The sequence below is a fragment of the Vidua chalybeata genome, chromosome 10 (genome assembly GCF_026979565.1).
Source record: "Vidua chalybeata isolate OUT-0048 chromosome 10, bVidCha1 merged haplotype, whole genome shotgun sequence".
Lineage (NCBI taxonomy): Eukaryota > Metazoa > Chordata > Aves > Passeriformes > Viduidae > Vidua > Vidua chalybeata.
The window spans coordinates 1,081,047-1,095,778 of NC_071539.1; the positions used below are offsets into that span (position 1 = coordinate 1,081,047).

At 58.7% G+C, this 14,732-nt stretch overlaps 1 protein-coding gene across 2 annotated transcripts in view; it reads left to right on the forward strand.

Moving 5' to 3' along the window:
* Nucleotides 1-14,732, forward strand: part of KCNAB1 (potassium voltage-gated channel subfamily A regulatory beta subunit 1) — a 70,140-nt gene that overhangs the window by 45,565 nt on the left and 9,843 nt on the right. For both annotated transcript variants that reach the window (XM_053952192.1, XM_053952191.1), the window contains exons 3-8: nucleotides 259-296; nucleotides 3,336-3,415; nucleotides 5,069-5,113; nucleotides 6,415-6,459; nucleotides 7,013-7,056; nucleotides 13,076-13,162. In XM_053952192.1, the coding sequence (XP_053808167.1) occupies nucleotides 259-296; nucleotides 3,336-3,415; nucleotides 5,069-5,113; nucleotides 6,415-6,459; nucleotides 7,013-7,056; nucleotides 13,076-13,162 (339 nt within the window). The remainder of the gene's footprint in view (nucleotides 1-258; nucleotides 297-3,335; nucleotides 3,416-5,068; nucleotides 5,114-6,414; nucleotides 6,460-7,012; nucleotides 7,057-13,075; nucleotides 13,163-14,732) is intronic.

Sequence of the window (14,732 nt, forward strand, 5' to 3'; positions counted from 1 at the left end):
CCCAACCCCTCCCACGATTTGAATCCAGCTCTGTATTTTGGCACCACAGCATCCCCCGGGGGCTGCCTGAGCAGCTGCCTGTGCCAGTCCCACCCTGGAGCAGGTGCCCTGTCCTGCCTGGAGCTCTCTTGGGGCTGCACCACCCTCTGAGCCATTCACCCCATCTAAAACCCATTTAATCCCAAAGGGAATTCTGGTGAAATCTCAATTTTGATGTCGAAACCTTCTCATAGTAACGGATTGTTTTGCTTTTTCCAGGGACGTGGGTCACTTTTGGAGGTCAGATCTCAGACGAGGTGAGTGCATGGAACCAAACCCCACCCTGGGAGGGTTTTTAAATTTCATTTTAAAATTTAAATTTCATTTTAAAATTCGAATTTCACTTTAAAATGAAATTTCAAACGTTCTTGCACGGAGAGACAGCAGCGAGTCACCACACAGAGCTGTGCCACAACCCCCGAATGAACCTGACATTCCCAGAGGTGGCCTCTCACAAGCCCCATCACCCCTCAGGGCCATCCCCTGTCCCCTGCTGTCCCCAGCAATGTCCCCTCCGTCCCCTGGGCTCCTGCAGCAGGAATTGGCACCTATTTTTGTGTGTGGATGTAATGGGCAACAGCCCGAAATACAGGCAGGGCCGGCCTTGCAGAGGTGATTTATTTTTGGCATAATGAGCTGAAACCACTGAAAACGAGCTGGGGTTTCCTCTGGAGGTGCTTTTCCCTGGAGCAGATGGCTCCTGATGCAGGAATCACCCCTGGAGCTGCTCTGCAGCCCGCGTGGCACAGATGGGAGCGCCCCAGGGCGAGCAGCTGCCTGCCCCCAGCACGTGCAGCCACCCCAAAACGGCTCTGGCGTGAGGAAAAGAGCCCAGGAGCCTGAATTCCAAGGGGTTTTCCTTGAAATTCTCTCGCTCTGTCATGGTATCGCTGCTGCTCCTGCTGGATCCCCGGCTTTGGTCCCATGGATCCCCCAGCTTTGGTCCCATGGATCCCCCAGCTTTGGTCCCATGGATCCCCCAGCTTTGGTCCCAGTGGATTCCCTGGCTTTGATCCCATGGATTCCCCAGCTCTGGTCCCTGTGGATTCCCCAGCTTTGATCCCATGGATTCCCCAGCTTTGGTCCTGGTGGATTCCCCAGGCTTTGATCCCATGGATCCCCCAGCTTTGATCCCGTGGATTCCTGGCTCTGGTCCCGGTGGATTCCCCAGCTTTGATCCATGGATTCCCCAGCTTTGATCCCCTGCACCCCCAGCTTTGATCCCCTGCACCCCCAGCTTTGGTCCCAGTGGATCCCCCAGCTTTGATCCCATGGATTCCCTGGCTTTGTTCCCATGGATCCCCCAGCTTTGGTCCTGGTGGATTGCCTGGCTTTGATCCCAGTGGGTTCCCCGGCTTTGTTCCTGTGGATCCCCCAGCTTTGGTCCCCTGCACCCCCCGCTTTGATCCCAGTGGATTCCCTGGCTTTGATCCCATGGATCCCCCAGCTTTGGTCCCCTGCACCCCCAGCTTTGATCCCATGGATCCCCCGGCTTTGATCCCATGGATCCCCCAGCTTTGGTCCCCTGCACCCCCAGCTTTGATCCCATGGATCCCCCGGCTTTGGTCCCAGTGGATCCCCCAGCTTTGATCCCATGGATCCCCCGGCTTTGATCCCATGGATCCCCCAGCTTTGGTCCCATGGATCCCCCGGCTTTGGTCCCATGGATCCCCCGGCTTTGATCCCATGGATCCCCCAGCTTTGGTCCCATGGATCCCCCGGCTTTGGTCCCATGGATCCCCCGGCTTTGATCCCATGGATCCCCCGGCTTTGGTCCCATGGATCCCCCGGCTTTGATCCCATGGATCCCCTGGCTTTGGTCCCTGTGGATTCCCCAGCTTTGATCCCATGGATTCCCCAGCTTTGGTCCTGGTGGATTCCCCAGGCTTTGATCCCATGGATCCCCCAGCTTTGATCCCATGGATCCCCCAGCTTTGATCCCATGGATTCCTGGCTCTGGTCCCTGTGGATTCCCCAGCTTTGATCCATGGATTCCCCAGCTTTGATCCCCTGCACCCCCAGCTTTGATCCCATGGATCCCCCAGCTTTGGTCCCCTGCACCCCCAGCTTTGGTCCCGTCTCACGGCCCTGTGGGATGATGGGCAGTCAGTGACGCTCAGTCAAGGCCTGTTTTGGTGTCCAGTTTGCACTCTGATCCTCCTGCCCCCCTTGCTCCCCGTAATTCCGTGCAAGGCAGGACAAACTCCATGGAAAAGCAGGACACGTCCTTGGGATGCTGAGCCAGAGCCTTCAGCCCCTCGGGGTGCAGCACCCCGGGGGCAGCAGCAGCCCCAGGACTCCTCTGGGGCTCCACAAAGTGACCTTCAGGCGTTTCCCCAGCCCACGGCAGATCTGGAGGGCTCGGGACGGGCTGGCAGAGGAGTGGGAACCCCCCATCCTGTGTGACACCCTGTGGGACTGCTCAGTGTCTCCTGCAACCCTCTGAAATTCTTCCTGATGGAAAGCTCCTGTGAGAGGAGATGAATTCCTGCCAGGCTGGCTCCAGGGGGAGTTGATGTAAATCCGTGTTCTGGTGTCCTTCCCTCCCTGGGTGCCCTGCTGGAGGTGTCACAGGGGCTGAGCCTGGCACGGGATTTTCCTGCTGTGGGATTTTCCTGCTGTGGGATTTTCCCTGCTGGCTCGGGGTGTGGGTTGTTGTTGGGGTTTGCTTGCTTGGAATGACCCCGAAATCATAAAAGTCCTTGTTCCCCTAGCCTGGCAGCCAAAGAAAAGGTCGGGAATGTGTGAGGTCGAGTTTTCAAGGTTGTTTATTCTTTCTTATCTGTAACTTTCTCTCTCTGACCTGCCGAGGTCTGTCTAGTACAGAAGCCATGGCAGTCTCTGCTCAGCCTTGGGGTGGCTCCCACATTTTATACTCAAAATTACGTGCGGGATGTTTACAGATTTGTGCCAATGCCCACCACCCATGTTGGACAGTGTGTCTCTACCTTAAACCAAAAGAAAAGTGTCACCAGCACAGCAGGACATGGAGGAGAAGAAGGTCAGGACACGCCCAGATTCCTCCACCTTGTACCCCTGAACCCCATTCTAAAAACCCCAAAATTCCACTTTTCCACCCTGTGTTAGTTCAAATATCACACTACTCAAACCCTTGTGGTTTGTAATTCCTCACAAGAGTTGTCAGTTTTCCCCACGGGCTAAAATGGAAGCCACAGGTGGTTTTGACTTGGTGCCAAGGTCCCTGAGCCCCCTGCCAGGGTCTGGAGCCACCAGGGCAGGCAGAGGGGTGTGCTGGGCTCAGGTGGTCACCTGGCTGTCCACCCGTGCCTCCACAGGTGGCCGAGCAGCTGATGACCATCGCCTACGAGAGCGGCGTGAACCTGTTCGACACGGCCGAGGTGTACGCGGCCGGCAAGTGAGTGCCCGGGGCCAGGGCGTGCCCAAAAGGGGCTGGGAGAGCCACACCTGGGCAGGGCGTGCCCAAAGGGGGCTGGCACAGCCACACCTGGGCAGGGTGTGCCCAAAAGGGGCTGGCACAGCCACACCTGGGCAGGGTGTGTCTGAAAGGGGCTGGCACAGAGCCACACCTGGGCAGGGTGTGTCTGAAAGGGGCTGGCACAGAGCCACACCTGGGCAGGGTGTGCCCAAAAGGGGCTGGCACAGCCACACCTGGGCAGGGTGTGCCCAAAAGGGGCTGGCACAGCCACACCTGGGCAGGCTGTGCCCAAAAGGGGCTGGCACAGCCACACCTGGGCAGGGTGTGCCCAAAAGGGGCTGGCACAGCCACACCTGGGCAGGGTGTGCCCAAAAGGGGCTGGGAGAGCCACACCTGGGCAGGGTGTGCCCAAAAGGGGCTGGCACAGCCACACCTGGGCAGGGTGTGTCTGAAAGGGGCTGGCACAGAGCCACACCTGGGCAGGGCGTGCCCAAAAGGGGCTGGCACAGCCACACCTGGGCAGGGTGTGCCCAAAAGGGGCTGGCACAGCCACACCTGGGCAGGGTGTGCCCAAAAGGGGCTGGCACAGCCACACCTGGGCAGGGTGTGCCCAAAAGGGGCTGGCACAGAGCCACACCTGGGCAGGGTGTGCCCAAAGGGGGCTGGGAGAGCCACACCTGGGCAGGGTGTGCCCAAAAGGGGCTGGCACAGCCACACCTGGGCAGGGTGTGCCCAAAGGGGCTGGGAGAGCCACACCTGGGCAGGGTGTGCCCAAAAGGGGCTGGGAGAGCCACACCTGGGCAGGGTGTGCCCAAAGGGGGCTGGCACAGCCACACCTGGGCAGGGTGTGTCTGAAAGGGGCTGGCACAGAGCCACACCTGGGCAGGGCGTGCCCAAAAGGGGCTGGCACAGCCACACCTGGGCAGGGTGTGCCCAAAAGGGGCTGGCACAGAGCCACACCTGGGCAGGGTGTGCCCAAAAGGGGCTGGCAGAGCTGCCCCTGCCTTCCCTGGGCTCTCTGCTCCCCCTCTGATGGACTGGGCTCTGGGTGTGCTTGGAAAGCCTCTTCGTCCCTGAGTGGGACAGGAGAACCTTTGTGTTTGGGGCACCCATCAAATAAACCCGAATGAATTAACCCAAAGCCTCTTGAGCCCAGCAAAGGCTGGAGTGCCCCTCTTGTGCCACTGGTGCTGGCACAGGGAGAGAAATGTGAACCCTGAACAAAGGGAATGTGGCTGGGGCTGTGGCAGCTCCAGCAGGGATCCCAGGGGAGCCAGTCTGGCTGCTCTCAGAGCCACTGGGGGGGCTGGGGACACCACTTGAGGGATTGGGGACACCACTTGGGGGATTGGGGACACCACCCGTGCTAAATGGGACTGGGGTGACCGCCAGGGCTGCCAGCAGGGCTGGGACAGCGTGTCGGTGTCAGTGTCCTGCTGAGGGACCAGCCCAGGCTCAGGCTGGCACCAGGGGCTCTGGGAAGGGGCACTGGGGGGACAGGAGGCTCTGGGCTCTGTGCTGGGTGGATCTGGGGGTCGCTGCCAGCAGGGGAGGGCAGGGGCAGCTGCAGCCGGGCTGGCTGGGGGCACTGAGCACCCCCTGCCCCCCTCACGCCGGGCTCTTCCTGCGCAGGGCCGAGGTGATCCTGGGGAACATCCTGAAGAAGAAGGGCTGGAGGTACAGTATGGCATCCCCTGCCCCCAGACGAGCACTCCCTTATGGCGTTCCCTCTGATTTGGAGACTTTCCCACGCTGGGTGGGGCTGTCCCAGCGCCTGGCGGGCGCCGTGGTCCCACGGGAGCAGCCACACCTTCCCCCGGTGCCCAGGGCTGGTGCTGCCCTGGGATTTGGGCTGTTCCCGGTGACTCCGGGGGGGCTGTGCCCACCCTCCGTGCCCTCCCCTGTCCCAGTCACACCCCTCGCAGCGTGCCCATCCCCTCCCGGTGTGGGAGGCCGGGCGCTGGCACCTTATCCCTGCCGGAAGGCTGCGGGTGAGGGATGCAGAGCTGCGGCAGCCCGGGAGGAGGTGACGCCGCTCAGAGGATGCTCATTAGCACGAGCTGTGGAGCCTGAAGGGATTTGCACAATCCTCAAAGGCCTCCCGCGAGTGTCCTGGGCAGGCTCAGCTGAAGGGAGGGGGGTTCTAGCAGGGCTCTCTCCAAACCCAGCCTCGGGGATTTGGGGGGGGGGGGGGTGATGGATTACTTGGTGAGAAATACTCTGGGTGACGTGGAGGAAATGAAATGAAGCCCAATGAAAGCTGGGGAAATTGTGTTGTACGTGCCTGGTTATGCAGCGAGGTAGCTGGAGGGTGATAAATCTTTGATTTAACATCATATAGGCTTTGCAGATTAATTCAGATGTCTCACACTCGAGTTTAATAGCTCTGGGAATGCTGCCTGGCAGTGAGAGGCACGGGGCAGGAGAGCAGGAGGGAGTAGCACTGCAGCCCCTGGATAAAGGGCTGGGTGCTGCTTCCTCAGCAATTAAAAATGTCTGGGGATTTTGGTTGCTTGGATTACCTTGGGTTTCTATCAGATTTCCAACCCAAACTTCCCCTGACTCCATTCCATTTCCTCCTGCCCTATTTATGAGCATATTTCACCACAACACCTGCAGGATATTTCACTTTCCATCTCCTGAAGGAGCTAAAGCTCAGATCCCGTGTGCTGCTTACCCCAGGTGGAGAGGGACAGTGCCCTGAGCACAGAGGTGCCACTCCCTGAGGAACCTGGCAGTTCCTGGGGTCTCCCTGACTGCCAGAGTTCCATTTGCAGGGAATTCACCCCCCAAACCAACACTGGAGTCAGGGTCTCCTCAACATTTCACAGCTGCTCTTGTCAGTTTGAGCATCCCCAGCAGAAATCCTGCTCCCAGGCTTCACAAGTTGCTGATGGGCAGCATCTGCTTTGTTATTGTTATTATTTAAAATATTATTCTTTTAAAAAATTATATTAATTTTCCTGTTCTTTTCGCAGGAGGTCCAGTTTGGTGATAACCACAAAGCTGTACTGGGGTGGCAAGTAGGTGTGACAGTCACTTGTCCTGGGGTTTGCTGCCCCAGCCCTGCAGCCAGGGGAGGTTACTGGCACCTGGGGGTGGTTTGCTGCTGTCATTGCACTTCTGTTTATTTTACCAAGAGTTTTAGGGAAGGTGGAGTTTCTCACCTGGAGAGAAGAAGCTCCAGGGAGAGCTCAGAGCCTGAAGGGGCTCCAGGAGAGCTGGAGAGGGACTGGGGACAAGGGATGGACACAGGACACAGGGAATGGCTCCCACTGCCAGAGGGCAGGGATGGGTGGGAGATTGGGAATTGGGAATTCCTGGCTGGGATGGGATTCCCAGAGCAGCTGTGGCTGCCCCTGGATCCCTGGCAGTGCCCAAGGCCAGGCTGGACACTGGGGTTGGAGCACCTGGGACAGTGGGAGGTGTCCCTGCCAGGGCAGGGGTGGCACTGGGTGGGCTTTGAGGCCCCTCCCAACGCAGCCAGTCTGGGGTTCTGTAGTTCTGGGGGTGTTTAAGTCAGAGCACAGCTCAGGGCTGGCACTCTCCCAGCTGTTCCTGTTTTTTCCCTTGCAGAGCTGAGACGGAGAGAGGCCTTTCCAGGAAACACATCATTGAAGGTACCTGGGCTCTGCCTGTGCCAGGGGCTCGGGCTGCCCTGGGGTGGGCTCTGGATCCCAATGCTCTCCCGTGGGCTGGGGCTGTTTGATCCCACTGCTCCTGTGCCACTCCCATGCAGGGCAGTTCCCTGAGGTGCCCAGAACGCACCCAAGGATTGTTTTGGGTCCCCTCAAAAAGTGCCAGCTGCACTGGCAGCCCCTGTCCCTGCATCCCCTGGGCTCTGCTGGCTCTGGGGAGCTCTCTGCACACCCCAGCCCTTCCCCGTGGGGCCAGGGGCGCCCGGGCTGCCTTTGGAGCCGAGAGGGATGAGGATGAGGGTGTGGGCGTGATGTCAGGCTGCAGAAATAGCCTCTGGAGGGCTGCCAGGCCCCGGCTGGCACGGCTGAGCTTTGCTCCTGGTGCTGCTGCTCCTCAAGGGCTCGGCTCTGCTGCCCGCTCCCTGCCCTGGCTCCGTGCATCCCACCGTGGGGTCTGACCCCAGCCCCTGCTCCCCTTCCCTTCCTGCTGCTCTGCCTTGTCCTTGTGGCCGTGTTCCTGCAGGGGAGGGGACAGCAGGAGCTCCGGGCTCGGTTTGTCCACAGGCAGAGCCTGGGCTGGAGCCAGAGCTGGCTCAGGCTGGGCTCAGAGCACAGGGAGAGCAGTGCCAGGAACAGAACCGTGCCCGGGGGAGCTGAGGGTCACATCCAGGCTCAGCAGTGTCACCGTGCCCAGGGAACTGAGGGTCACATCCAGGCTCAGCAGTGTCCCCCATGCCCAGGGGAACTGAGGGTCACATCCAGGCTCAGCAGTGTCACTGTGCCCAGGGAACTGAGGGTCACATCCAGGCTCAGCAGTGTCACTGTGCCCAGGGAACTGAGGGTCACATCCAGGCTCAGCAGTGTCACTGTGCTGGGGGAACTGAGGGTCACATCCAGGCTCAGCAGTGTCACTGTGCTGGGGGAACTGAGGGTCACATCCAGGCTCAGCAGTGTCCCCCATGCCTGGGGGAACTGAGGGTCACATCCAGGCTCAGCAGTGTCACTGTGCCCAGGGAACTGAGGGTCACATCCAGGCTCAGCAGTGTCACTGTGCCCAGTGGAACTGAGGGTCACATCCAGGCTCAGCAGTGTCACTGTGCCCAGGGAACTGAGGGTCACATCCAGGCTCAGCAGTGTCCCCCATGCCTGGGGGAACTGAGGGTCACATCCAGGCTCAGCAGTGTCACCGTGCTGGGGGAACTGAGGGTCACATCCAGGCTCAGCAGTGTCCCCCATGCCCAGGAACTGAGGGTCACATCCAGGCTCAGCAGTGTCACTGTGCCCAGGGAACTGAGGGTCACATCCAGGCTCAGCAGTGTCCCCCATGCCCAGGAACTGAGGGTCACATCCAGGCTCAGCAGTGTCACCGTGCCCGGGGAACTGAGGGTCACATCCAGGCTCAGCAGTGTCACTGTGCCCAGGGAACTGAGGGTCACATCCAGGCTCAGCAGTGTCACTGTGCCCACGGGAACTGAGGGTCACATCCAGGCTCAGCAGTGTCACCGTGCCCAGGGAACTGAGGGTCACATCCAGGCTCAGCAGTGTCACTGTGCTGGGGGAACTGAGGGTCACATCCAGGCTCAGCAGTGTCCCCCATGCCCAGGGAACTGAGGGTCACATCCTGGCTCAGCAGTGTCACTGTGCTGGGGGAACTGAGGGTCACATCCAGGCTCAGCAGTGTCACTGTGCCCAGGGGAACTGAGGGTCACATCCAGGCTCAGCAGTGTCACTGTGCCCGGGGAACTGAGGGTCACATCCAGGCTCAGCAGTGTCACCGTGCTGGGGGAACTGAGGGTCACATCCAGGCTCAGCAGTGTCACTGTGCCCGGGGAACTGAGGGTCACATCCAGGCTCAGCAGTGTCACCGTGCTGGGGGAACTGAGGGTCACATCCAGGCTCAGCAGTGTCCCCCATGCCCAGGGAACTGAGGGTCACATCCAGGCTCAGCAGTGTCACCGTGCCCAGGGGAACTGAGGGTCACATCCAGGCTCAGCAGTGTCCCCCATGCCCAGGGAACTGAGGGTCACATCCAGGCTCAGCAGTGTCACTGTGCCCAGGGGAACTGAGGGTCACATCCAGGCTCAGCAGTGTCACTGTGCCAGGGGAACTGAGGGTCACATCCAGGCTCAGCAGTGTCACTGTGCCCAGGGAACTGAGGGTCACATCCAGGCTCAGCAGTGTCCCCCATGCCCGGGGAACTGAGGCTCACATCCAGGCTCAGCAGTGTCACCGTGCTGGGGGAACTGAGGGTCACATCCAGGCTCAGCAGTGTCACTGTGCCCAGGGGAACTGAGGGTCACATCCAGGCTCAGCAGTGTCACCATGCCCAGGGAACTGAGGGTCACATCCAGGCTCAGCAGTGTCACTGTGCCAGGGGAACTGAGGGTCACATCCAGGCTCAGCAGTGTCCCCCGTGCCAGGGGAACTGAGGGTCACATCCAGGCTCAGCAGTGTCCCCCGTGCCAGGGGAACTGAGGGTCACATCCAGGCTCAGCAGTGTCACCGTGCTGGGGGAACTGAGGGTCACATCCAGGCTCAGCAGTGTCACTGTGCCCACGGGAACTGAGGGTCACATCCAGGCTCAGCAGTGTCCCCCATGCCCAGGGGAACTGAGGATCACATCCTGGCTCAGCAGTGTCCCCCATGCCCAGGGGAACTGAGGGTCACATCCAGGCTCAGCAGTGTCACTGTGCCCAGGGAACTGAGGGTCACATCCAGGCTCAGCAGTGTCACTGTGCCCAGGGGAACTGAGGGTCACATCCAGGCTCAGCAGTGTCACTGTGCCCGGGGAACTGAGGGTCACATCCAGGCTCAGCAGTGTCACCGTGCCCAGGGAGCTGAGGGTCACATCCAGGCTCAGCAGTGTCACTGTGCCCAGGGAACTGAGGGTCACATCCAGGCTCAGCAGTGTCCCCCATGCCCGGGGAACTGAGGGTCACATCCAGGCTCAGCAGTGTCCCCCATGCCCGGGGAACTGAGGATCACATCCTGGCTCAGCAGTGTCCCCCATGCCCAGGGGAACTGAGGGTCACATCCAGGCTCAGCAGTGTCACTGTGCCCAGGGAACTGAGGGTCACATCCAGGCTCAGCAGTGTCACTGTGCCCAGGGGAACTGAGGGTCACATCCAGGCTCAGCAGTGTCACCGTGCCCGGGGAACTGAGGGTCACATCCAGGCTCAGCAGTGTCACCGTGCCCAGGGAGCTGAGGGTCACATCCAGGCTCAGCAGTGTCACTGTGCCCAGGGAACTGAGGGTCACATCCAGGCTCAGCAGTGTCCCCCATGCCCGGGGAACTGAGGGTCACATCCAGGCTCAGCAGTGTCCCCCATGCCCAGGGAACTGAGGGTCACATCCAGGCTCAGCAGTGTCCCCCATGCCCGGGGAACTGAGGATCACATCCTGGCTCAGCAGTGTCCCCCATGCCCAGGGGAACTGAGGGTCACATCCAGGCTCAGCAGTGTCACTGTGCCCAGGGAACTGAGGGTCACATCCAGGCTCAGCAGTGTCACTGTGCCCAGGGAACTGAGGGTCACATCCAGGCTCAGCAGTGTCACTGTGCCCAGGGAACTGAGGGTCACATCCAGGCTCAGCAGTGTCACCGTGCTGGGGGAACTGAGGGTCACATCCAGGCTCAGCAGTGTCACCGTGCCCAGGGAACTGAGGGTCACATCCAGGCTCAGCAGTGTCACTGTGCCCAGGGGAACTGAGGGTCACATCCAGGCTCAGCAGTGTCACTGTGCCCGGGGAACTGAGGGTCACATCCAGGCTCAGCAGTGTCACTGTGCCAGGGGAACTGAGGGTCACATCCAGGCTCAGCAGTGTCACCGTGCTGGGGGAACTGAGGGTCACATCCAGGCTCAGCAGTGTCACCGTGCTGGGGGAACTGAGGGTCACATCCAGGCTCAGCAGTGTCACTGTGCCCAGGGAACTGAGGGTCACATCCAGGCTCAGCAGTGTCACTGTGCCAGGGGAACTGAGGGTCACATCCAGGCTCAGCAGTGTCACTGTGCCAGGGGAACTGAGGGTCACATCCAGGCTCAGCAGTGTCACCGTGCCCGGGGAACTGAGGGTCACATCCAGGCTCAGCAGTGTCACTGTGCCAGGGGAACTGAGGGTCACATCCAGGCTCAGCAGTGTCACCGTGCCCAGGGAACTGAGGGTCACATCCAGGCTCAGCAGTGTCACCGTGCCCAGGGAACTGAGGGTCACATCCAGGCTCAGCAGTGTCACCGTGCTGGGGGAACTGAGGGTCACATCCAGGCTCAGCAGTGTCACTGTGCCAGGGGAACTGAGGGTCACATCCACGGGAGGTGCAGGACCTGCTGCTGGGGGCTCGGGGATGGAATCCTCTGGGCAGCAGCTCCTCCTTTCTGTGCTGCACACCTGGAAAATCGGAGCCCCAGGGCAGTGCCCAGCTCAGGTGGGATGAGCTGGGGGGCAGCAGCCCCTCCCTGGGCTGCAGCTTTGGCTCCTTCCATCCTCCTCCTCCCTGCTCCGGGCAAGTTTCATCCAGGATTGCCCTGCAGAGTTTTATCTTGGAGTGTTTGCAGGATCCAGACACATCAGGATCCTGGGACTTTCCCAGTAAGGTAATGCTGGAGAAAGTTTTTTCTGGTAGCAACATTTTGTTGAATTTTCATCTAAAAAAGCTTCAGTGAGGTGGTGGCACTGAAGGAGCTCAGGGAGGTGGCAGATGTGTCACAGGCACTCCAGACCCATCCATTTTCCATTTCTTGTGGAGATACTTCGTGAAATGACAGAAAAACACTGGCAGGAGTTGGAATAATTTCACAGAACACCCAGCAAACAACATTAAGGTCAATGAGAGATATTTTATATTTCTATATATATATATTTATATATATCCGTGTGTGTGAGAGAGAGAAGAGGATTTTCAACAGTTATTTTCCACAAATCTTCCCAAGAACAAAATGTTTTTATGAATGTTCATGAAGAATGAGTCAAAATAGAGCAGGCTGAAAATGTTTGCTGAATTTTGAGCTGGATGAAATGCCCATCCCCTGCTCGCCCTCTCTCACACACTCATAACTAGATATATAAATATATCTGCAGGGGTTTGATGCCATCTCCCATCAGATCCTCACAGGAAGGCTCCCAAAACCTGGACATTTATGGGCCAAGCTGCAAAGGGCTTGCTCTGCCAGGCTCCCTGTGCAGTGCAGGTGGGCACGGCTCACCCTGGCAAGGTGAAGCCCTCCCTGCTGCTTTCCCTGCTCCTCGTGACCAGTGGCACCAGTCCACCCCAGTGCCACTGTCCTGCCCCCCCGGGACTGCATCCCTGGGATGTGCCCCTGGCGTCAGGAGCTGGAGCAAGAAAGGCTCTGTGACAAAATTCAGATTGCATTCGCTGCGGGCAGGAGCAGGGCCCTGGAGCAGCCCCTGGCAGCTGCCCCTGCCAGGCTGGCAGGGACACGCTCTGCGACCAGGGCTGGGCCATGTCACCCTGATTGTCAAGAGTTTTCCAAACCCTTCTGAGTTGACATTCTTGTAGAGAACTTTCCCACACAACTTTCTGTAAACAACCTGTTGTTTGGCATTCTTTCACAGAGGCAGAGAAATTTGATGTACAGGTAGTTTGTCCAGTGTCCTTGGAGAGGTGGCACGCTCACCCTCCAACCCACTGGCACCTTTGGAGAACTATAAAAGGTTGGAGTCAGAGGAAATAAATGAGTCTCTTCATCGTGACCAAGGCTGTGGTGTGTCGTTTTTCCTTGTGTCATCTGGTGACAGGGCAGCACAAATCCTGGAGCTCCAAGCTCTCTGTGTGACCACACTGGTGCTTTCTCCTTTCTGCAGGGACGTGGGACAGCATTATTCAGCATCCCTCTCACATCCTGAGTGGTTATGTGTGTGTATATATCTATATATATATATAAATACATATATTTAAATGCAGCCAGCTGTGTTTGATCCCATTTTGGCTCTGATCCGTGCCTCCCTCTGACCCTGCCTGTCCTTGTCTCTGCTTTCCCATGCCCAGGGCTCAAGGCTTCTCTCCAGAGGCTGCAGCTGGAATATGTGGACGTGGTCTTTGCCAACCGGCCGGACAACAACACCCCCATGGAAGGTTGGTGGGAGCTGAGCTGGAAGGGGTTAACCTTTGGTGCCTGATCCTGGCCTAAGAGCTTAGAGTGAGGAGAGCAGGAAGCCAAAACCAATTAAAACAATTTGTAATCAGTTGTTCAGGCGGGGCAGTTTAAATGTGGAATGTGTCATTTTGGTAGCCAGGTCCATGGAAGGTGTCCCTGCCCACACAGAGGGTTGGAATTAGATGCCCTTTATGGTCCCTCCCAACCTATTTAAGGTTTCTATATCTACCCTGCCACGACATGAATTTGTAGGTTTTAGAAAGAAATGGAAGTTTCCTTTCTGTCCCAGGAGTGGCTTTAATGTTTGGAGTATTTCCTTTTCCCACTTCCTTCAGACAAAGGGGATTTGTGGCTGGATTTAAGGCTGGATTTATGGCAGATGGCTGCAGGAGGTGCAGTGGATGGTCCATGGCAATCAAACAGAGCTGCAGCTCTGTCTCAGGAGTGCTGGCACCCATTTCCTTGCTGGACACGGGGCTGTGCCACCCAGTGAGGCTCAGGGACTGGCCTGGGATTTTCGGAGCTTCCCCAGGAGCTGCAGAGTCGAGGAAGACCCTGTGTTGTGTCTGGGAGGGAGGTGTGACCTCTGTGCTGGGTCTCCTGTCACTGAGCAGCGTGGAGGGGCTCCCGTGGCCAGGGCACAGCTGATCCCACCTTCCCAGGGCTGGCCCTGGCAGCCAGGCACGGGCTGTGGCGCTGGCTGAGGCTCCAGCAGGGTGAAAAAAGGGACATTTCTCTTATGAATGGCGTGCTGGAGATACTTCCCATCTCCTTCCTGCCTTTTTTATGGATCACCTACTAAGCCACTTCCATCCCAGAGCATCTGCTGGGCCATCTGTCGGTGCTGCTTCCCGAGCCACTCCATCCTGCCCAGCACCACACACGCCTCACTTCTCCCACAGGCAACCATGGAGTGCCTTGGAAGGCACCTTAAAGCTCATCCCATTCCCTCCCACTGCCCCAGGCTGCTCCAAGCCCTGTCCAGCCTGGCCTGAGACACGTCCAGGGGTGGGGCAGCCACTCCTGAAGGAGAAGGTGACCTTAACGTGTTCCCTACCTGTGGGTCCTGCTGGAGCAGCCAGCACATTGTGAGCAGCGGGGCACAGCCAAATCCAAACCTGGATGTCCTGTTTGTTTTCCCTGCCTGCTGCTCCTGGGGTTTGTCCCCTGTCCCTCCTCCCTCAGCACCAAGGAGCAGCTTCTACAGATCTGACCCCAGCCAGAGCAGATCCTTCTCTCCCCAGGCTCTGTTCCTCCCCAGGCTCTGTTCCTCCCCTGGGGAAGGAGCAGATGAGCATCCGTGGGGATTTCTGTGCTGTCAGTCACTTGGGCCTCAGGGCACCTGGCCAAGCTGCTTAACCTAAACCCCCGAAGTGTATTTAATGTTCTTAAAGGTCTCAGAGCAAATTAAAACAGTTTTCCGTTGTAAGAGCAGCGAATGTTGGAGTAGGAGCAGCTGGAGCTGAGCACCTTGGGCAGCTCGTGGCACGTGGCTCTGGCCGTGCCCCAGAGCTGGGCTGGGGTCTGCCAGGCAGGGGGTGAGGGCTG